General features: G+C 39.9%; 1 protein-coding gene across 2 annotated transcripts in view; it reads left to right on the forward strand.

Annotated features, from left to right (window-relative positions):
* The window catches only part of PDLIM1 (PDZ and LIM domain 1), a 73,622-nt gene extending 52,416 nt beyond the window's left edge, over positions 1-21,206 (forward strand). The window contains exons 4-9 of one of the 2 annotated variants that reach the window (XM_089656214.1): positions 4,694-4,764; positions 5,206-5,514; positions 11,997-12,148; positions 17,827-17,880; positions 18,224-18,335; positions 20,785-21,206. In XM_089656214.1, coding sequence (XP_089512340.1) covers positions 4,694-4,764; positions 5,206-5,514; positions 11,997-12,148; positions 17,827-17,880; positions 18,224-18,335; positions 20,785-20,971 — 885 coding nt within the window. In that variant the 3' untranslated portion in view covers positions 20,972-21,206. Of the gene's footprint in view, positions 1-2,819; positions 3,023-4,693; positions 4,765-5,205; positions 5,515-11,996; positions 12,149-17,826; positions 17,881-18,223; positions 18,336-20,784 lie in introns of both variants that reach the window. The other variant, XM_089656213.1, reaches the window with a different exon arrangement.
* The last annotated feature ends 2,703 nt before the right edge of the window (positions 21,207-23,909 follow it).

Below are 23,909 nucleotides of genomic sequence, written 5' to 3' on the forward strand. Positions count from 1 at the left end.
TATTTTGAGTGTGTTGATCTGCTTCCGTAGAGACGTGATGTAATCACAAGGGTGTGTCATTCAGCACAAGGTGTGATAAGAATGAAATAACAGGACTATTGTTTCATATGTTGGAGCCAATGTAACCTCATTGCTGTGGAATGTCAGAGGGTTCAGTGCCCTGTGGGGACATTCGCTCAACCTCTCCATTGCTGGGGCTGTGCTAACACTCAGTGTCATTTTTGTTGATATATTTTTGGGGATATTAGACGTTTATCTTCCAAGAACATCAAGATGTTTTTTATGTAACAATGCAAATAAAATAACTGGCTGTACACCTGTAAGGCAAAGGCATTCACTATCATAAAAAAGTACCATTGTGCACTATGCCATTGCAACCCCACAAGGTGAATAATCAAAGACGCAGCGTGGCTCACTGTCCTTAAAGAGACCCTGTCACCAACTTAAAAAATTGCCAGTAAATGCAGAAAAATTGAGTATTTAAAATGCTTACCTGCAGCAATTTTCCTTGCAGTGAATGATTTTCTAGTCACTTGCCATGTGCCTGTGAACTTGCTAGAAAACATGACTATTCCAGGAGACTCCATTGCCTAGCGCAGCCCCCTCTTTCCTTACATGTTATAGTCCTCTCCTCTTCTGGGAGTGTCTAATTACGGTCTGTGCTGGCCAGGCTCCCCCATCACCCCTCCATACACACACACACACACCCGACATAACCTTTTATCTAGGTGCCAGGGAGGCAGGAAGGGGAATACTATACAGAATCACTTGAATGACAGCTCTGTGTCTGGGGCTGTGGACATCACTTCCAAGGTGGCAATGCTATTAGATATCTACACAAGGGGCGGTCATTACAGGTAGATAACATGCATTAAATATGTTCAATGCACATACCTATACAATCTTATGATCTTATGTTGAAGTGAATTTTATAGGGACAGGGCCTTTTTAAAGTGGTTCTAAAGCATTAAGGTGTTTTTTTTTTTTTTACCTTTTTTAATGCATTTTCTGCATTAAGGTAAAAAAAAACCTTCTATGCCCAGGATACCCCCCCCCCCCCCCCAGCCTCCTGTTATACGTACTGGGGCCTGATCTAAAACCAACATGAGAGCAGCGGCTCTTCCCCTCCTCAGAGGGTAGATTGATAGCAGCAGGGGCTATTGGCTCCTGCTGCTGTCAATCAAATCCTATGACGAGGGAGAGGATGGCGGGGCAAAGACCCACTATCTGTGTCAATGGATGCAGGCAGCAGGGCTTGGCAATGAGCCTGCTGGAGTACCCCCCCCTTAGGAGGGGTTTGCTAGGGGTAGGGGGGTTCTCAGAATGGGAAATGAGTCAGGTGTGCAAGCGGGGGACCCCAGAAGAGGAGGATTGGGGCTGCCCTGTGCAAAACCACTGCATAGAGCATGTAAGTATAACATGTTTGTGATTTAAAAAAAAAAAAAAAAAAACCCCAGCAAAGATTTAATTTAAACAAGGTGGCTACAAGACCGATTTATTATGTTTTTTGGGATCATCTAATCTGCTTAAAAACTGGCCCCATAGCTTCAGAAACAGAGGCTACACTTTAAACAAGTTCTAGATATACAACTAAACAGGTCGGTCACCATATAAATGTGTTTTGTTTGGACTGGGATCATTCTTGATCTATTAGTTATTTAGACAATGTGTGGGCATTTAACATGACATTTTATTAGATTCTGTCTAATATACAGACATCTGGTATTGTCAGACCTAAAAAAAATTTGTCCATTAAATCAGATCAAGGATCAAAGCTGTTTCAGATCTCATTTGCTAATTGTATATTACATTTGACTGAATAAAATGGAATACATGAAATAATATAGTATTTGTTAAAGCCAAAAAAAAAGAAAGTAGAATAGAAATAGAATGAAATGTCAGGTCTGTCATGCGTATACTGTATGTACATAACATGATGGAATGCATCAAATTCATCTTGTGTGATTAAAACATCATTAAAATAGAATCAATTATTAAGAATAAATCATCTGGGAAAAAAACTATTTGGACCAGCAAATAATGACAGCTGAATATGTATACCAATGATTAGCACATCATAAAAAAAAAAAAAATCTTTTTAAATTTGTTCCTTCAAATCTTGATGCTCATTGTTAAGAAAGGTCCCCATTGTAAAGAGAGTCCCCATCTTTCTTACTTTTACCCTGAATTAGTGATGCGACATTACATGTTTAGGAATTGTTTCATAAATCCAGTCCTTTATTTGTAGTGTTGATAGAGCGTGGAAGAATCTGAACTTCTGTTTTTATGCTACCTCTCAACGCATTGGGGAGATTATAACCGTTCCTCAATCTGTATTTGTGTTCCCATTGTGGAGCTTTAAAGAGATAGATGGGGCAGATCCAGGGGCGGACTGACAACTCATGGGGCCCCCGGGCAATAGGGGATCATGGGGCCCCTGTGTCCTTGCCCAAACTCAAAAAAGCCTATGAAAAAGGTACCAGGGGCATCTCATGGGGCCCCCTACTGACCCCAGGCCCTCGGGCTGTACCCGAGTTTCCAAATGGTCAGTCCGCCCCTGGGCAGATCTCCCCAGTAGGGACACAGACCCCAATAAGAACCTAAAGGGGCTCTATCTAGAACAAAATGTGTTTTTGCCCAGATTTGCGCTTTGATGAGATGCTCTGTGCTGCATTTTGTTCACATTTTCAATTACTTGCTGTCACCAAAAGTCCAAGTTGGATTATATTAATGTGTGTTGCATGAGTTTTGGCTGTGTTGTCACTTCACGCATGCATGTTGGTCACCTCTGATTCTTCTTCTGCTCCCCTTGCACGCAGGAAGTAAAACAGATAGGAAGCACACACAATCGAAGTGCTATGCCATTCACTGCTGGCTCCGCTTCCAGCACCCCCAAAGTGATCACTGCCCAGTACAACAACCCAGCTGGCCTCTATTCCTCTGAAAACATCCAAAGCTTCAATAACACATTGGAGTCCAAATCAAACAATGGTGCCCACGTTACCCAAGTGTCAAACCAAGAGTAAGTATAAATTATCTGGCATGTAATGTTTGAGTATTTTATTGTGTGGTTACAATGTAGGATGCTTGTTGCTCTGTAAACATGTATTGACTACATCTGCCTATTATGTGAGCCCTATCCACTCCAGTTGGGCACCCAGTAATGTATATCTATCTATTTTATCTTCATGTTGACCAAACAAAGACCAAGGAGTCTGTCTAGAAAACATTTGTTGTATCAATGTGAGAAACATTCGTACAAACTAAATGAAATGTCACTGTATGCTGTCTAAGAGATTAATTCCTGTAACGTCGACTCCATCTAGTGGCTGAAATGGGGTATAGTTTTGTCATTGAGGTTTTTTCAGAAAACTATACATTTTGATCACTAGATGGAGCTGATGATACAGGAATTATTCTCTTAGAAAACATACAGTGACCTTTCATTTGCACAAATTCTTCTGACATTTCTGCAACAAATATTTTAAAAATATACCTCAATTGTCTTGACATGGTCACAGTATGCTTATTTTTTAGGACTATGTCATGAGCAGTTCACAATAAAACTAAATTGGCACATTCCACAGGATAGTCCATAGGATGTGTGCACTTTATCACAGTTCAGAAGGAACATGTCAGGATAATATGGCAGCTGCCATTGATTTCAAAGGGTATCAAAATCCAAAATAAAAAAGTAATCTATTGCAGATTGCCAGTCCTTGGATTTAGTGGCTGCATTCTTCTTCTTTTTTTTTTGATTGTTTTCACTTGGTAATTTTGCAAATTACACAATTCCTGCCACCTCATGTCTACTGTAAATTCTCCTCTGTATTTATGGACGGGCAGTGGTTGTAATACAAATGTGTCTGCCTTTGTTCATTACATGGTGGATTGATGGGAGTAGTAGTACACAAGGAAGAGAAGGATGTTTATTCTTTCTTTTCACTTTACAGGACTCAACATTTCTGGTAAAACCAACAAGTTCTTCCATTATTATTTATTTTTTTGCCTGAAAAAAAAAAACGAATGCAGCCACCACATCTAAGTACTGGAAAGCCACAATATTAAATGTTTGCTTTGGGGTTCCAAACCAGGATACTGTCATTCTTATTGTTCAGCTAGAACTTAGGCTCCCCATACACATCGCATACAATTACGTTTAGATATACCAAAACTGTGTAATATGGGGACCTACCGAACTCTCCAATCCATTAATATTCTATCAGGCAGGCCCTTGCACTGCTTACTACTTGGTAGATCTAAAGGAGGTTGTACAATCAGATTGTAATGTGTGTGTTTGAGCTTTAGTCACTATCTGTGAATGAAGCTTTGATCCAGATGATGGAGTCAGAGCTTTCATCCTCATAACAGTTGTGTTAACTCCTGTGTTTCTATCCCCGTGTTTCAAATTGCTTTAATTTTCAAGGGTGATGCTATTGTATTCTAGTGACTACATAGACAGAGGTTTTTGTTTTTTATTTGTTTTTATTTTAAGCTGAACTGTCCCTTTGCATTAGCTGGAAGTTCAGGTACCTTCCAACGTGAAAAAAGCAGTGTGTGCAAGTGTGGTTACCCGAGTGATCCGTATAACATGTTATTGGTTCTTGTTCTGATCATATGTTTTCTCTCCATCCACATGCCTTCTGCAGATCGACTGATGGAAAAACTAACAGTATGTTTTTTCATTTACCAGAGACCTGTCAAATTTCAACGTGCTTTCAGCTTGACTTACCAACCACTAAAATCACCGTCAGGCTCCATCAGGTGCTTTCTCATTAATACAGTCTGCTCTAGCTCATAGTGCCAGCAGCAGAGAGCCTTATGCTCCACATAGCTATTATTCATCTGATGCTACAAGATTCTAATCTATACCATAACATAGCTACTGTATAGAAGTAATCCATATTATTAATACATTATTATATTGCTCTAATGTGGCACAGATGTAAAACTACTATATAGTTTTATGAGCCTTAATCTGCTATTAAAATATGATTGTTAAAAGAAAAACAAAAAGGCTAAAATGCTAATTTTGGCATTTTTCTTTTATACTTAATGTTGCAAAGCTCTCAATTAAGTTTTAGGAATGCAATTGCCAAATGCAGCTGCAACTTTTATTAATATTAATTTTGCCTTTTTTTTTTTTTTTTTTTTTTTTTTGTTTCTGATCCTGTATTATGTCTTGGACCTTTAACTGGGCTTTAGTCCTGTCTCTCCCTCTGTGATGTTTAAGGCTGCCATGGCTTCTGTATATAACCCTCTTCAGTCTTGTACTGCCCCTGGCTCCTTGCAAAGGCGGCACAGCACCTCTTCAATCCCAACGCAAGTGCGAGTGGGCCCTGAAGAGTTAAAACAAGCTGCACAGATCTGTCCCAACAGCCCCGTGGAGGTGGATATTCCTGGACTTAAAGTCATGCACAACCAGTTTAACTCCCCATTACAGCTCTATTCCCAAGAAAACATTCTGGACACTTTGCAGGGCCAGATCTCTTCCATTAACCCAACTTATTCCAGGTAACCTTGCCTGTGTGTACACATCCCTGGCACAGTGCATGCTTACTGGAGTGTAACTGCTTGCTGCTCACCTGGCATCGCACCTTCGTGTATTTGTGCTTGTGTTCTCATTGCACCCACCATGCACAAGTAATGCTTCTTATATACTGGAATTCACTGTAGCTACATAATGCATGTCACATTAATACTGTTAGTATTTATCAGCGTGTGAATTATGTATTATGGCTGTTAGAGAGTACTGTGTATTTTTAAGATTTGTAAAATGATTACATGGCATGTACTGTATACTTGACCTTTTTCATTTGTCATGTTGCGATAATTTATCTTTTACCTATTATGTTGGCCAGAAAAGAAGTTACAAAATATTCTTCAAAATTATGTTTCTTAAAGCTACACTCTGGGGAATAAATATACTTTATCCATGACAATATAAAAGGGGGGTAAGTGAGCGCTAAAAGTCAATAAGCTGCTAAACACCAAAGGTACCAAAAACCTCCAAAAATAGACAATAAAACAGCAGGGTGCAGCGCTCAAATGAAAATATAAGACACTAATAAAAATAATCGTGGTAAGATAAATATAAAACCATATATCAAGTCTTGATAACAACTTATGGATATGACGTTTTTAAGCATCAATATATCAATAATAATGGTGACAGTCCCAGAATAAGTGATAAAGTGACACACTGCGCATTTAGAGATATCAATCTCAAAGAACCAGGGTGTCCCCTTTTAAAGGTCTGGTATCCCTCTTAAGCCGACATATACTGCCCATGGATTGCTCGCCACCTCTGTGGATGGTGAGAGCTCCGGAAAGAGGAGGCTAATAGCGTGATACCGTTTGAACAGAGGCTCCTTTATTAACCAGGTCGATAAACAAAAACACTGACCAGTAATTGTGATCCAAGATGGCTGCCGGGACCAGTGTAGTGCCGGCAGTGTGGCGTCCTAGTGCTGTAGCCCCTCACTGACACGTTTCATGTGATTGCACTTACTCATAGGGGGTCTGCATACAGCCAAAGGACGCTATAATTGATAGAAAAAACGGCGCCTGCGCATTACATGGCTGCCATTTTCTAACAGATTGTTGTACGCATGCTGGGCGCCATTTTGGCGTAGCCGGCGTATATGGCACATGCGCGGGCGCTGTGTACCAGAAGGAATTTGTGTAAAGAAAGCTGCGCCTGCGCATTACGCGGCCGCCACTTTTTAGTAGTTCAATTGTCCATACCTCGGCGCCATTTAGGCGTAGCCGGCGTCCCGGCACACGCGCGTGCCCCGTGCATTAGAAGGGGTAAATGGTTTAGCAATAAAAACTAGATCACCAGGGAAAATCATTTGCACATAAATGTTCAACTAAAACAGTATTTAGGCATATTGATATGCTATAATAGGGAATGAATTGCCATAATGGATTACCATAACAGATTATAAATCTGAAAACATACAATTCAATGCGCACAGATATAGTGGCAGGAACTATAAGTGGATGTGTTTCAAATATAACGTATAGAATAGATAAGAATATAGAATAAAATAGATATAAAATGTAAATAAAATTCGCAATGACCAAAATAAAACGAATATCAAATATGGAGGCAATAAAACACAAGAAATGCATAAAAAAGCAAAAGGGAAGCGTTAAGGCCAATAAGCTGATATTAAGATATGGATGTAAAATAAGGCTGTAAAAGCACTAAAATCAATGAGAATGGATGGATGACTAGCTGTTGTCAATAAAACAATTAATGTCCATGTCCACATTGAGACCTTTAGGGTACATAAATCCATCTTGACTCCATTTGGGATGCTGCTCCTTTTTTTATTTGTACCTCTCCAATGGGTCTGTACTATGTCTATCCCCGAGGAATAGGACGAGGGATCTCTGTTGTGATGTAAACGATAGTGTTTTGAGAGTGAGTGTTCCTTAAAACCTCTCTTCACGTTATAAACGTGTTCTCGTAACCGATCCCGTAACCTTCTTGTCGTATGGCCTATGTATTGTTTATTGCAAGGGCACTGCAAGAGATGCACTACATATCTACTAGTGCAAGATATAAAGCTGTCAATGTTATAAACTTTCCCCATGGTTGAGGAGTTAAATTTATCAACCTTCCTCTTCCTTTGATTATTGCACATACAGATAACACATTTATTGCATGGATATAATCCTTTCATGCTATTAAAGAAAGCCATCTGTGTGGGAGGATCAACTATATTTGGGGCTATTTTGTTCCTCAGAGGACCAGCCCTTCTGAATGTGACCTCTGGTTTGGTTGGTAGGATTTTAGCCAAAACAGGGTCCGCCATAAGGATCTTCCAGTTATTAATTTCGTGATTGTCTTGTATTGTGGAAAAAGTAGTCACGAATGGACAAATTCTTGATTGCTTAGCTTTGGGATTACTAGCCAACAATGTGTTCCTATCCATATCAGCCACTGTTTGCGTTGTTTGTGTGAGGGCAGATTCCTCATAACCTTTTTCGATAAATCTGCCCTTCAAAATGGTAGCTTGTGAAAAGTACATGTCAAGATTGGTAAAATTCCTTGGAATTCTTAGGAATTGACCTTTTGGTATGTTTGAAAGCCAACGGGGATGGTGGCAACTATTAACAGGAATGTAGCTGTTGTGATCTGTTTCTTTAAAATAAGAGGATGTGACTATGGCTCCTTCTGAGTTATGTAATGTCAAATCCAAAAAATTTACACGAATAGTACTGTATTCATACGTGAGTTTGATGTTGAGGGTATTATTATTCAATGTGCCAAAAAAATTGATCAATGCCTGCTCCTGTCCTTTCCAAATGAGCAGGATATCATCAATGTATCGTCTGTAAAAAAAAAATAATAATAATTCCGGCCAGTCCCTTGCATAAATTAAATCCTCCTCCCACCTGGCCATAAACAAATTGGCCAGGCTGGGAGCAAATTACGCTCCCATCGCAACTCCTTTCGTCTGTAGATAAAACTTCCCATCAAGCCAAAAGTAATTTTTGGTCATTGCGAAATCTAGAAGGGTTCAAATAAATGTTTTTGGTAAATTTACTTTATCCTTGCATTGGGTTCCCTTTCTACTCTGCAAGAGTTAACTACTTGTTTTCCCTAGAGCTCTGGTGTCCAAGCTGCAGCCCAAGGACCGCATGTGGCCCTTTGGTGTATGATGTGCATCCCTCGGACCCCAGAAATCTGTATTGGGAACATTAATTAGGGTAATAGCATTGATCTCTACTAGCCTCATGTAACATGTTCCCAGTTTCATATCAACTTCTGTAGTATATCCTCAGTCAAAAATGTAGCATGGCTGCAGTCTATTACCCTCATTTGCTCTATTAGGTCTGCAGTTTCTGACAGTCTTCTCAAAGCATTACATATATTGAACATTATGTGCAGCCCTTTGGTGAAGTCACGGTCTGCATTTGAGGCCTCCTTTTGCTCAAAAGTTGACAATGGCTGCCCGAGAGCAATTTTTATCAACCTTCTTGTTTCAGTCAAGGCACCGTTTTAAAATTACGCACAGTTCTGAGGCACCCTTTAAAATTATGGACAGTCTTGAGTTGCCCCATTCTAAAATGTGAAAAACTATTCTAATAGATTTATATAATACAGCAACATCCACACATGTAGGACACCCAACTTTAGAGGTGATTTGTTCTTCCAAAGCAAATATACTTTTGCACACTGGTGCTGACTAGTATTCCAGTGTTTCTCTTCTCCCTCAGTTTTTTCTCCATCACTGAGATAATGTGACTCCAGCACTGATGGAGAGGGGCAGGGGAGGGTCAATCTAGGATGCTCTGCAGGCAACTGACCTCCTCTTTATCAACTGATGTCATTGGTTGTCGGGATGCTGGTGACTAGAAGGTAGTAATGGTGCACAATGAAAACCTGTGGTTTTGTGTAACTAAAAGGCAGACTTGTTCCACCTGCTGGCTTTTATACAAGTTTTGGGCAATTTTTAGACATTTTGCCAAAGCACCCCTGAGCGAACAAGGCACCCTGGTTGAGAATGGCTGCCCTAGAGGATGATGAATTGGGTAATGTACATACATTATATTTTACTTTCTTGGCAGCCTTTACACTTTTCTGCTTCCCAGTGTCTTGGGGTTGTGGGCGGGCCCTCTGCGTTCTCACGTACAATACAGAACTTCTGGTCCTACATTTGTACAAGATTACATCAAAGAACTATGACTGATTGGGCTGTGAGGAGGATCAGCTTCAGGGGACTGGACTTACAGTATTGACAAACCCTGCAGGAGCAAAGAACAGAGTTAATTTATCACCTATATGCGGAGGGGAACCCACTGTAAGGGTTTTTTTTTCTGAGTTCAGCTTTACATTGCATTTGCAATCAAAACTTTTACAGTAGAATAGGAATAGGTTCTATCCCCTGTCAAGTCTTTATTGTGCTCTGTAACTTCTGTGGGAGGATTCACTTCTTTTCATCTTGGTGGTCATTACCGGAACAAAAGGTAATGGGAAATCTAAAATATTACAGTTCTTACTGGAATATTTCTCATCACATTCTGCTTGGTATCATTTGTTCTGGAGACCGCTGCCTAAGAGGGAATTTCCATTTCTTTTCTGTTGTGTTTTCAGGACGAGAAATGTTGAGAAACATCCCATTTTCCTTGATGTATAAACAGGTTACAAAGTTATTCAAGGTTCCAGAAGGAGATATCCAGATTTTGCTTGTTTAGTATTCCATCACCAACTGTGAACAGACAATTTTATTGAATAGATATACTAAAAGGGCAGTCCATCTAAATCTCCTATTCTTGCTCTTTCCTATGGATTTCAGTGGTGAAGGCAACTGTTGTGGAGTCGTAGGGTATCCATTTACCTATTTTCTAGGATTTGGAGGACATCAATGGAATAAACACGTCTGTTCCAGCTATTGGTTATACATCCTTGATTGCTTCCTGCTTGTGATAACTCTAAAGAGAGCCTTTCTTCTAAAGGTTGCGGCTTCAAGGCTCTCATCCCTATCCTGGCTTCACTGCCTAGTCAATCGGTGACTCAGAAAAAACCTGCAGCCAGTGAAATCTGTAAAGTTTAAACTCTCATCCTTTATGCCAGTTCTGGATCAGTAACTTACTAAGGCATGAACCAAAATGATGATGACCTCTTGGAGCCTGTGCTTTTAAAAGAAAGAATGGCCTTCCTTGTTCTCCTTAAACATTCTATATATTCATGTATTCTTTCAATATGCCCACTTCTCATATCCTGTTGGATCACTGATCTTTGGTAGTCGGGCTATTGCCATTTATATTTTAATACCATATGCTGTTAGAACCGAATACAATAAAATTAAAACGCATGACATAATTTCATTGCTTTATATTTTATAGGATTTGCTTTTCTTCATTGCATAGGTTGAATAATGAATATAAAGTCACATTTCCTTTGTCCGTCAGTTTATCCGATTTGAATTATTCTCAGAGGAATTGTACATAACAAGACAAAGCTATTGGCATTTAGCCAGTAACACAGTTTAAATAGAAATGTTTCTCTGTAAGGGCAAGCAATCATTGACAATCTACAATTCAGTGTTCAGAAGCAATGAATGTGAGTGGGTGCTATAAGTTACTGCACACTGCTGCTTTTAAACATTCTTTTTTTTTTTTGTATTAAAACAGAACTGTAGCCACATTACCAAAAGTAAATATGGGGGGGGGGGGGGTTTCCTTCCTCTGGATCAACTGTGGGTATAGGATTCTAACTTTTTTTTTTTTTTTTTTTTTTTTTGTGGTTGGCTGAAAGAAGACAAAAGTCCATCCAGTTCAGACTAACTATGTAAATCAACTTTTTACTTTTAATATCTAATATAAGAAAAAAATCTGGGTAACCGAGTATATTCAGTATATTGCCAAAAGTTCAACTTAAAAGTGAACTTATTCTGTACCCATTCAGGGCAAAACAACAAGTTCCCAGAGTGATCAATGCCTTTCAGTTTGTTTTTATTCTAAAGCAGCCACAGGTTGAGTAGAAAAGCCTGTGTCCTGCCAGCAGCCGCATAGTTGGACCCTTCCTCTCTGTGTGATTTCAGTGGTTTTATTGAAGAGTTTAACATGCCCCCTGCTGATTTAAACCTATAGCTCTTCAATCAGCAAAGCTCAGGCTCCCTGGCTTCAGCTGCTGGCAGGGGACAGGCTTTTCTACTCAAGCTATGACTGCTTTAGAATGAGAACAAATTGCAAGACATTGAACACCTTTTTGTTTTGATGCCCCTAGAGTGAATTTAGCGTTTCTAAACTTGAAGTTTCCATTGAGTTTTAAAGTATACCCGTTGCTTTGCCCTGGTTTGCAAATCACTGGTTCCCATTCAGCAGTACTGGTTTCATAAACTGTTTAGAAATGTATCTCCTTTGTTCTGTTGGTAAGTATATTTTAGGAATAGGGTCACAAAATGTATTCATGCTCTACTCCTGTCCTGTACTGCTGTCCAGTGGTATGAAATATGTTTTCCTATTATTTCATTTAGTGTAGACCGACCTCAACCTCCTCAAGCGCGGCACATTGACACAGACTCCGAGGTATACAAGATGCTGCAGGAGAACCAGGAATCAAATGAACCTCCAAGACAGTCGGTCTCCTTCCTAGTACTGCAGGACATATTGGAGAGTGATGAGAAAGGCAAGTGCTGAACCTTCATTATAGAACACCTTGGAAAGAGAGTGAAAATTGTTCCCTGATATTGGACATGATCTGTCAGATTATAGTCCCATTTCTATGTAACCTAAAAGTACAATACCCTGATATCCATTCTAGATATATGGCTCTGGCTTAATTCTCTACCAAATTCCCCCAAAGATCTATGAATTTGGAGAAGGGACTTTTGTAAAACTTGGTTCCCAGCTCCTAACCCTAGCAAGGCTGTTACACATGGCTATTTTTCCCCTCCCTGCAACAAAAGGAGCAAGACATTGTGGCATGAGAGACACAGCTGAGATTTTTAGTAATTTAAATCGTCAGCATCTAGCCATACAAAATATCATTGTTAGGATTCAACATTTAATGAATACTCGAGGTTGCAAATATGCCTTACAAAAGCACAAATAACTTCTGGGTAAAGTCCATTCCTGCATTGCATGAGCATGCAGAGTGTAGTTCTACTCAACATATGACTAGTAGACATGGCATTTAGCAGAGTTGCTGATTTAAATTTTAATCAGAAATTCCATTTACGTATGTGTCGATTAGATGATGCAGCCCCAGGACGCGACACAGGATGTTGTTTGGAGCCATCAAAAGGCATATGATATTTAAAACCCTGTGGTTGAGGCATTCATTAACATGCCTTCAATGTGAAAATGGCATTTACCCTGAAATTTGTTTTTTTTTTTTTTCAAGAGATTCGTCCTACAGGGATCATTGTTTGAAGTCTACTTTTGTTTATTATGATAGAGAGGTCAAAGTTCTTCTTAATTAAATGGTATACTGTCATTAATGATGCTGAAAACAGCAAAACAACAAATCTTAGAAAAAACCCTTATGCGGGAAGTTTTCAAGAATTCTGAATAACAAATCTTTATATGTATGGTATGGTAAAAAAAAAAAAAGGCCAAAGTGGTCTAAAAGTCACTACTTTTTGCTAAATCAGATTTTAAAAATATTATAACTCGCATATATTTGATTTATTTTTTTTTATTCCCTCCACAGAGTTTTTTTTTGTTTTGTTTTTTTCCCAGTTGTCACCTGGTCGCTATATTCACATCCCTCTCGGTCTGGCTGTGTGTGCAGCACTCTGAATGGTTGCACATAAAAATTGCAGTACAGTGCAAGAGTACGCATGTTGCGAAGACTCATGCAAGACTCCACTGATCCTGGTAGCACAGAGACCAGGAATATAGAGGCACACCCAGGGGAGAATTGAAAAAGAAAGCTCTGAGGAGGAAATGTTAAAAATTCAAATGCATGTGACCTTTATTTTTTTCTGATTTAGGAACAAAAATAGTTTAATACCACTTGAATTGCTCTGTGATAAATAACAGACTTAATATTATTTAGTGTATAATGGTCTATTTGTAGATTTCTATCATGTACTTGGGTGCATGGCACACAAATAATTTATTGTAGAGGGTTGTCCATTATAGTCTTAAAATATGTAGTGCAGCGCTAAAAATAAATAATAAAATAGTAGACAAACACCTCTTATAACGGTTCAAAGATGTCTGAATAGCCAATATTACTTATGACAAAGTGTATATTGGTGTATAAATAGCAATAAGTAATGTCCTTAACAGCTGTGTGGTGTTTAAATTATACAAAATACATCCACTAACTCCGTGATGAATAGTGCAAATGAAAGTCCAAAAAATAAAGATGGTGATGGAACCACAAAAATACCTAAAGGAGGTGACTTGATTAAATCCCAGTGACACTTAAGATCCGGTGTCATGCAGGAATAATGAGTAAATTGCACACTCACCAGAGGCGCAATATAAATGCGCATTTATGTCATATGTTACAGAGGTCCCCTCAATCCTGGATAGGATGTAGCCTGGAATGGATAACTTCTCAGTGGATAATGGAACTTCTAGTGGTTCCCTTTAAAGGCCTGGCTACGGACGGGATCTGCCAGATACAGCTCTCCTCTGGGCCCTGGGATGGTCACCTGGGCATCCTGGGGGGTTAAATGCTCAATGTGGAGCAGAAAAAAAGCACCCATGGTGTAGTAATTTAATCAAAAATTTAATAAATTTATTGTAAATCAAATTTAAAAACACACTTTTTAGGTACTGAGGTAAAAGCCAATCCTTATGCACAGAAGATGCGGTAAATCTAGAATGCAGCATAAACTGTGGTATACACTGACGAGCTGGTAGTAATGGGTGGCCGCCGGACCTCCGTGATCCGGCGGCTTGACGTCATGGCTAACGGGCTCCTCCTTGATGCACATTTCATATCACACGTACATCTTCAGAAGGGGTAAGCGCCATTATAGTTCAATGTGAACCTGTTCATAACACAAGGAGGTTCCCCACACTTGCACCTTTTTTTACTTTTTTGGGGGTAAAACTTATTTTGGATTGTACCCATAAATTGGTATTTCAGCTAATATATAGACTTCCTTGAGTATGGTACCAACATGATGGGCAGGTTTAGTAAACCAACCAAAGTGAAAAGCAGGATGAGGGTCCTCACTGTTAAGTAGAAGACAGACTTTGTATGTGCGCATGTATATCTTTTGGCCATTATACACCATTGTGAAATTAGTTCACTAAACCTAGTAGAGTGGATCGTATAAACTTTCCTGTCTTTAATGTAAACGATTCAAAGAATGTGAAGTATAGTAATCTATCATTGTTTAGTAAATTATTTGAAATAAGTTGGGATGGAATGCAAAGCAGCATCATAACATATGCTATGTTTTCATTACAGCAAATGGCCTAATGTCACATCATACAGCACATTTTCTAATTCTGTTTGTTGGTATATGTTTTTCTTTCTAGAAACTTTGAAAACATTTCAAAATGTAATGTAAACCTACGATAAGAAATATGAAGGCTGCCATTGCTGAGCTGATAATTAAAGTGGCCCTGCAGCAGTCACTTGTACAGAATGAATACCCTGTAAAGGAAGAACAGGCAATTACCCTTTTGGGACTGTGTGATAAAATGCAGCTGCTTTGCCTCTACCAAGTTACTTCCACTCTCAGGTCTCCAGAAAGGGGTATTCACTCTGTGCAATTGACACTTTGCATATTTTTTTCCCGCATTTGAATTTGCAGAACTATTAAAAAAATTTTTTAAAGAAGGTATGCCACAAGTGAAGCCATTAGGGTTCACACTGATGCAGTGCGGCACATCGCATTTGATTCGCATAGGAACTGCACCGCATTCCTGTGAAAATCACATGCGATTTCTGTGTGGTGCAATTCGAGCCTAACATTTTCAATGGCTCAAATCACACCAAAAAAATTTTTTTGCAAACTGATTTTGGGGTGTGGTTAACTAAACATACACACCCGCAACGGTTCGCATGAACGGGGTGCGATCATGATGCAGTGCAGAAATCACACAGAAACCTGTGCAAATTCCACACCGCATCAGTGTGAACCTGAGATACTCTAGATTTATTTCTGGATCCGTGAAGAGAAAGCATTTAAACGAAGTAGCCAGCATTATGAGAAGCAGGTAAACAGTGCTTCCCACACCCATGACAGGTTTCTCTTAAATTGAAAACAAGCAGTTTTGGTATGATAAGGCTAACTGTACTAAGAGTATGCACGCTTGATGAAAATGTTTGTTTCCTCGTTGTCATGCTGATGATTTTCAGTTGTCATGTTGATGATTTTCAATGATCTTTTGACTAGTTAACTGGAAACAAGTATTCAGTTCAGGTATTATGGCTTGTCATAGACTTTAATTTGCTACATGCTTATTGTGTGCCTATAACTAGAAAGTACTGAAACCAGACAACCAGGAAACATGCATCCTGAGAAGGTGGTTTGCAGTGACAGCCCCTTTATATCTCCCATTACAGGTGCAGATTAAGTGCTTGGTGGTTGTAAGGCACATTTGTTCTTCCCTTCTTATGATTGAACTAGATGGAGTGGGTGTGTTTTTTTTTTTTTTTTTTTTTTTCTTCTAGCCAGACTATGTAACTGTGTAATTAGAAAATCTGATGTCAACATTTTGATTTGTGCCTTATGCACAATACTGCTGTATGATTTGTTATTAAAACTACTGGATTCTGAAAATCCCTTGGAGATGGACCTGTTGTGCAATATACTCCACTGGTCTCCCTGACCTGGTGACCGGATGCGGCTCTTTGCTTGCTTTTGTCCGGCCATTGACGCATTATTCTTGCTACTGACACCAAAAATGGAGCATGATTCCTGTCACTGACACCAATGATGGGTCATTGTTGACTCCTACTGGTCAGTTTGGCTCCCCTAAATTCTGAAGGACCATTAACTGGCTCTTTTGTTTCGAAAGTGTGGAGTTACCAGATATACTCGTTGGGTAATGTGCTAGAGTTGGGCCTTGAAAAGGGTGTGGGAGCAGAGATGAGCCAGGTCTCTGATTACCAAGCACTGCCCCTTACATCTTAGTTGTGCAATCTCTGAAGCACATTTGAAATTCCATAAATGCCCCTAAGGTGGTACTGGTATGACATGGGCATCTCCAAGTGCCTACACTTTCCTACTGGGCTTGCCTGTGAGCTTTAGATCCAAAGATAACTAAGTAAATGCATTTGGACCAGCTGCCATTGTCAGATCCTCCCTCTAACCTCCTACTCTTTACTACTGTCCAGTGAGGAAGAGGGGATATGTCCAGACTCTGGTTAGAGGAGCTGGTGGAAATTTTGAATACCAGAACATTCTAATGAACTTGGTTCCCATGATGCTCAAGAAGTTTGGTCAGGTTATCGCAATGAACAGATCTTCCTGCTTTCCTATGGACAATGCAACAATGTCACATCCCCTGCATTATGTGATTGTTGCAGGTAGTACTCCCATAATGTGCTTTTGTTTAGCTTCTTTTTGCCTGCTTTATCAAATCAGTTGATCAGATAAGAGGTTGAAATGATCTACCCTGACCTTTTAGATGCCCCTACAGGTAAAATATTTTCTGCTATCTACACAATGGTGTTCTGCACTACCATTAAAAAAAAAAAGAAAAAAAAAAGTGTGTGTGGGGGTTCACCTTTTTCACCTGTAGGCCAGTTTCACAACAAAAGAAGTCTTCTAGCTTTAGCCTGTCAGCAAACCATTTCATGGCTCCATTCCATCTTACTAGCGTGGACCAGCTGGTAGGATGAGTGTCCCCAAGTGCTACAGGAAGGAGAATGATCCTTTTCCAAAAGGCTGCACATGTGCTGGTTGCTCTCGCTCATGTGGAAGTCACTGAGCTCATGCAAAACTGCCTACAGGTATGTTGGCATAAGAGTCAGCGTTTTATAGGACAAATAATCAGGGCCCTATCTTGTAATGGGTATGAGTCCATGGCAAAGTACTTAAGCTTGCAGCCAGCACATGCATGGAAGGGATTTGTGAATGGAAAAATCGGAGCAAGAACAAAAGTGAAATTGAAGTTGCTGCAAATGGTTGACTAACCTAGTCCTGAAAACAAGGAATCTAGTCCTTCTGGGACAATATCTCTGCAGCCATTCCTCTTTTCTTAGAATATAAAGTGTATGTCTGTGTCTATATAATATTTTTTTTTTTTATCTTGAAAAAAATTGCAGCTTGGATCAGGTAACATATACAGAATGCTTCATAAAGTATACATTGCAGTGTGGCTTGGATATAATTTTAAGAATACTATTATGAGAGAAATGATGCCAAATCCTATCCATGTTGCCAGATTTCCAAGGAACAGAACATTCATTCCCAGGTTCAGCTGGCGGTTTAGACTCAGGTAGAGCATGGCTGACAGCTCAGTTGCTGCATATCACATTAGTATGAGAGCTTTTTCTCACACTCTGTTCTCCCCTTCCTTTGCATGTTCTCTCTTGATGGCCAGATCTATCCTGTGTTGTATGGCAGTAGATCTTGGATATTGTAAAGATCATTTAGTGACGGGCTTCAGTTGTTTATACTTTGGCGCACTGCTTGCCTTATGGATGCATTTACCCACCATACAGTCACAGAAAGATTCATGTGAATTTTTTTTCTTTTACTTGAAAGTAGGAATGTTACTGCTATAGTAGTCTATATGAACTTAACAGATCTATGATTTCTGCTTTTATGTACCATTGCAGGTGAGAAGCCTTCTGGGTTCCGCAGTGTGAGGGCCCCCACCACAAAAGTGGCTGCTTCTGTTGGCGGAGGGCAAAAATTGCCAATCTGTGATCATTGTGGATCAGGCATTGTGTAAGTTTACCTTTTTCCTGTTCAGCAAAAGGGGGCAAAGGCATAAATAGCTTTATTGCAATTTTTTTTCCACAGCCCTCATTACAACTAAATGTGCCCCTTTTGAGGATATTTGTAGCAAATTGAGCATCATCTTTATTTTACTTTGCCTGCTTTATAGCATGCATACAGGCTAAAGGCGGGCATAGATGGATTGCAATTCAGCCTGTTCAACAGGGACCAATTCGAATTTTGATCCATGCATTGGTAGACTGTTTGTACAGAACTAGATCTGTAGATCAACTTCTGTACAACCAGCCTGTCAGGTTATTCCCGATTGGCGGATAAGGCTCCCCACTGTCAGAGTACAATCAATACAGTGACTCAGTGGGAAGGGGGCATCAGGGTAATTTTTTTACATTCAACCCATTGGTTGAATGAAAAGAATGATTGATTAATATATGGCCTGCCTTATTCTATAGAAAGTTCTTACATACAGCAACCAATTAATTAACTTTGATCGTACTTTTAGAATATTGACTTAGAATGTTGCTGAACCTTCGGAACAGTGCCTACCCAACACTGATTTAACTTGCCAGTGCTACAGTTCAACAGCCCCATACTGAAATCTTGATAACTAACTCCTGCTTGTGCCATGTATATAACTTCACATTTTTCTGTTGTGGTGCGTTTGTATCAAGCTGCATATTGGGTAAAGGCAGGCCTTTCATTTGAATAGGCTACAGTGCATCCAGAAAGTATTCACAGCGTTTAACTTTTGCCACATTTTATGTTACAGCCTTATTCCAAAATTGATTAATTTTTTTTCCCTCAACATTCTACAAACAATACCCCATAATAACAACCTAAACCGTTTTGAAATCTTTGTAACTTATTAAAAATAAAAAAAAACATGTAAATAAGTATTCACAGCCTTTGCCATGATGCTCAAAATTGAGCCGTGGTGCATCCTGTTCCCACTGATCATCCTTGAGATGTTTCCACAACTTGATTGGAGTCCACCTGTGGGAAATTCAGTTGATTGGACATTATTAGGAAAGGTATAAACCTCTATATAAGGTCCCACAGTTAACTGTGCATGTCAGAGCACAAACCAAGCCATGAAGTCCAAGGAATTGTCCGTAGACCTCTGAGACAGGATTGTATCAAGACACAGATCTGGGGAATGGTGCAGAAATTCCATAATCCGTAAATGGAAGATGTTTGGAACCACCAGGAATCTTCCTAGAGTGGGCTGCCCAGCCAAAATGCGCAATCAAGGGAGAAGGGCCTTAGCCAGGGAGGTAACCAAGCACTCGATGGTCACTCTGAAAGAGCTCCAGCGTTTCTCTGTGGAGAGAGAACCTTTCAGAAGAACAACCATCTCTGCAGCACTCAACCAATCAGGCCTGTATGGTAGAGTGGCCAGACAGAAGCCACTCCTCAGTAAAAGGCAAATGGCAGCCTGCCTGGAGTTTGCCAAAAGGCACCTGAGGGACTCTCAGACCATGAGAAACAAAACTCCCTGGTCTGATGAAACAAAGATTGAACTCTTTGGGCTGAATGCCAAGCGTCATGTCTGGAGGAAACCAGGCACCGCTCACCACCTGGCCAATACCATCCCTACAGTGAAGCATGGTGGTGGTAGCATCATACTATGGGGATGTTTTTCAGTGGCAGGAACTGGGAGACTAGTCAGGATCGAAGGAACGATGAATGCAGCAATGTGCAGAGACATCCCTGATGAAAACCTGTTCCAGAGCACTCTGGACCATAGACTGGGGCGATGATTTATCTTTCAATAGGACAACAACCATACGCACACAGCCCACATAACAAAGGAGTGGCTACAGGCCAACTCTGTGAATGTCCTAGAGTGGCCCAGACTTGAACCCGATTTGAACATCTCTGGAGAGATCTGAAAATGGCTGTGCACCAACGCTCCCCATACAACCTGATGGAGCTTGAGGTACTGCAAAGAAGAATGGGAGAAATTGGCCAAAAAAAGGTGTGCCAAGCTTGTAGCATCATACTCAAACGACTTGAGGCTGTAATTGGTGCTAAAGGCGCTTCAACAAAGTATTCAGCAAAGGCTGTGAATACTCATGTACATTTTTTTCATTTTTTTTTTTGTAATAAATTGCAAAGATTTCAAAACTAACTTCTTTCAGGTTGTCTTTATGGGGTATTGTTTGTAGAATGGTGAGGGGAAAAAAAAATTAATTTAATCCATTTTGGAATATGGCTGTAACATAAAAAAAAGTGGCAAAAGTTGAGCGCTGTGAATACTTTCTGGATGCACTGTATCTGAGCATCAGAATGGATAAAAAAACAAAAAACAAACCTGTAACTTTTTTTTTTTTTTTTTTTAATACCATGCACCAAAACGCATGGTTTTATTTTTGTACAACTGAATGCGAACTAAAAGATATCTGAACTTTACAACTGACTGTAACCTTGCTTTTGATAGGGGAGCTTTCGTGAAGATCCGTGACAAACCTCGTCACCCTGAATGCTATGCGTGCAGTGACTGTGGAATAAATCTCAAACAGAAAGGGCACTTTTTTGTAGAGGACAAGATGTACTGTGAAAAGCATGCACGGGAGCGTATGACACCCCCTGAAGGGTATGATGTAGTGACTGTATTCCCAAAGTAAAATTTAGCAATTTCTGCTCACTGCTATGCACAAAATGACATTTCCTACCATTTTAATGCTGAGTGAAGGCTTCTGTTTACCCAACCACGAATGTTTGCAGAAAATGATTCTAGAGAGGAAACCTGTGGATTTTTTAAAAAAATATATAGGAATTTCAATCCAAACATTTCGATGCTGTTTTTTTGTTTTCATCTTGATTGTAATACTCAATACAGAGAAACTTTATTACACCAAACTGTGTGGCTTTTTTTTTCATAGCTATAGTGGTAGACAAAGATGTTTCATTATAAAATGTACCTACTTTGTATCACGATCCCCATCATATTGTGAAAAGCAAAACTATCATTTCATAAAGAAGTGTATGGCCAGGAAGAATGAAAATATATTACAGCTGCCTAAGATTTTGCACGGTGGTGTATAAAGTACTGTAAATTAAGAATGCTTTCTGAAATAGAAGTGTTCATTTACTTTCCATTTTGTTAATCGATAAAAAAAAAAAAAAAACTATGAACAGAAGAGAACTCCCAATTAAATCAATATTTGGTGTAACCACCCTTTTCCTTCAACATGTCATCATTTCTTCTAGGTACACTTGCACACAGTTTTTGAAGGAACTGGGCAGGTCTGTTGTTCCAAACATCTTGAAGAACTAACCACAGATCTTCTGCGGATGTAGGCTGCCTCAAATACTTCTGTCTCTTCATGTGATCCCAGACAGACGTAGGGCTCATGAACACGAGCAGATGCTAAACTCGAGTTTAGGAGCTTTGGCAAAAAAAAAAAAATTATGCCAAAAGCTCAAACCTAACTCCATAAAAGCCTATGTGTCCATGTACACATAGGCTTTTAGCAGAGTTTAGCAGCTGCCATGGTTAGGTGAGGTAAAATCTCATTCGGGATAGGAACGTTTTGACCGCCAACCATGGTTTTGCCGTGACTTGCGGTTTCACATGGCCGGTGGTCAGAGTAGGCTTGTGTACATGGAGCCTTAATGATGTTGAGATCAGGGCTCTGTGGATGCCAAACATCACTTCCAGGACTCCTTGTTCTTTACGCTGAAGGTAGTTTTTTTAATGACATTGGCTTTGTTTGGGGTTGTTGTCCTGCTGCAGAACACATTTGGGGCCAGTCGCACACCTCTCTGATAGTACGGCATGATGGATAAGTGTTTGCCTGTATTTCTTAGCATTGAGGGCACCATTGATCTTAACCAAATCTCCAACTCCATTTGCAGGAATTCATCCAGACTTGCTAGGAACCTCCACCATGCTTTACTACTGCCTGCAGACACTCATTGTACTGCTCCCCAGCCCTTCGTGAGGAAAAAAAAAACTGACTACAGCCAAATACAGTATTTAAAATTTTGACTCATCAGTTCAGAGCACCTGCTGCCACTTGTCTGCACCCCAGTTCCTTCCTATGTTTTTGTGCATAGTGGAGTCGCTTATCCTTGTTTAAATGTCCTATGCACCAGAACATAGGAACTGGGGTGCAGAAAAGTGGCAGCAGGTGCTCTGAACTGATAAGTCAAAATTTTAAATATTTGGCTGTAGTAAAAGGCTGTTTGTTCACATAGGGCAGGAGAGGGGTACAATAATGAGTGTCAGCTGGCAAGTGAAGCATGGTGGAGGTTCCTTGCAAGTTTGGGGCTGATTTTCTACATGTGATTTTGTTTCCCTATTTCTTGGTTTTACAGGAAGGAGGTAACTGAAAGTGGAAATCTCCCTAATTGAGTAAAACAAAATCATATTTTAAGAAAACATTCTGGCTTCAGTAGTGTAATTGTTTTTAGGTTTAGATAAAGCCTGCATTTCTTATATGGGCTACAAACACCTCTCCCTTATATAGCTGAGAAAGTTTATATGAGGTCACTTGAATTATGACAGAATAAACAAGTGCGCCTGTTCAGGAAAAAGTGAAGAAATACTCTACACCATCCCCAATCCCCACAGTACTTATCTCCATGGTTAAATGGGCTGTTGGTACCTACGCAGCCAGTGTAGCAGTTTAAGCTTTTGAAATCCCAGCTCTTCAGTCTTCTTTCTCCAGGGCTTCCACCATGGATCAGAGCAATGGTCCACGTTGGTGCTGACCAATCAGAATCACTCCAATTCATTGCAGATGTCCTACAGAAGGGAGAGTGAGAAGAGTAGGGATTTCAAACCCTAGAACTACTACACAAGCTGCATGGACACTGACCACTTATCACCCATGGTGATAAAGATGCAGGGTGTTCACTTTCCTTTTCAGAAAAAAAATTAAAATAGGTGAACAGAAAAATATCTAGGTAAACTGCAATGTATTACATTTTTGTTCTTGGGTTTGGATATACTCTTAAGTGATGTTTTAATGTGGGTTGTTAATATCTGTACTGAAGGAAAATAGCAGGACTACCATCCCACTCAACTGTATACCATGCAGTCAGTTATTCTTAAACTCGGTATCAGGACCACATCTGCCATATCCAGAGAGTAGCATACAGGTTTCCTTCAAGGTAATTCCAAAGCATATCTGCATGATGTTTCACTTTTCTTTTTTATTCATGCAATATGTCTAAATATAACTAGTACGTACATTCTATGTTTACCATCTCTCAATTGCAAGTTCCTTTTGGGGGGGAGGTGTTTGGTGAAAAGTGGTTACATGGTTTTGAGCAGTAAGTCCACCATATGTTCTTGAAGAGCAGCCTTCTCCTCTATACAGCTATCTAAAACACACATTTTGCACTGGATCGCTCATCTCTGGAAAGCAGGTGCTGGAAATCTGAAGTCTCACAGTGAGTCTCTCCATACAGAGCTCTGTAAGGAGAGCAGGGAAGAGACCCACCCACCCCACAGTACAGAACATGCACAGCTGTTGCTGACAATCACAGGCTGTGTGCTGGAGCTTCCCTATCCAGTCACCAATATATTTTTTTTTTCGGTGTAAGGAAAAGCTG

This window comes from Staurois parvus, unplaced genomic scaffold (assembly GCF_062004578.1).
Source record: "Staurois parvus isolate SC_StPar_1 unplaced genomic scaffold, SC_StPar_1.0 ptg000894l, whole genome shotgun sequence".
In the NCBI taxonomy this organism is placed as follows: domain Eukaryota; kingdom Metazoa; phylum Chordata; class Amphibia; order Anura; family Ranidae; genus Staurois; species Staurois parvus.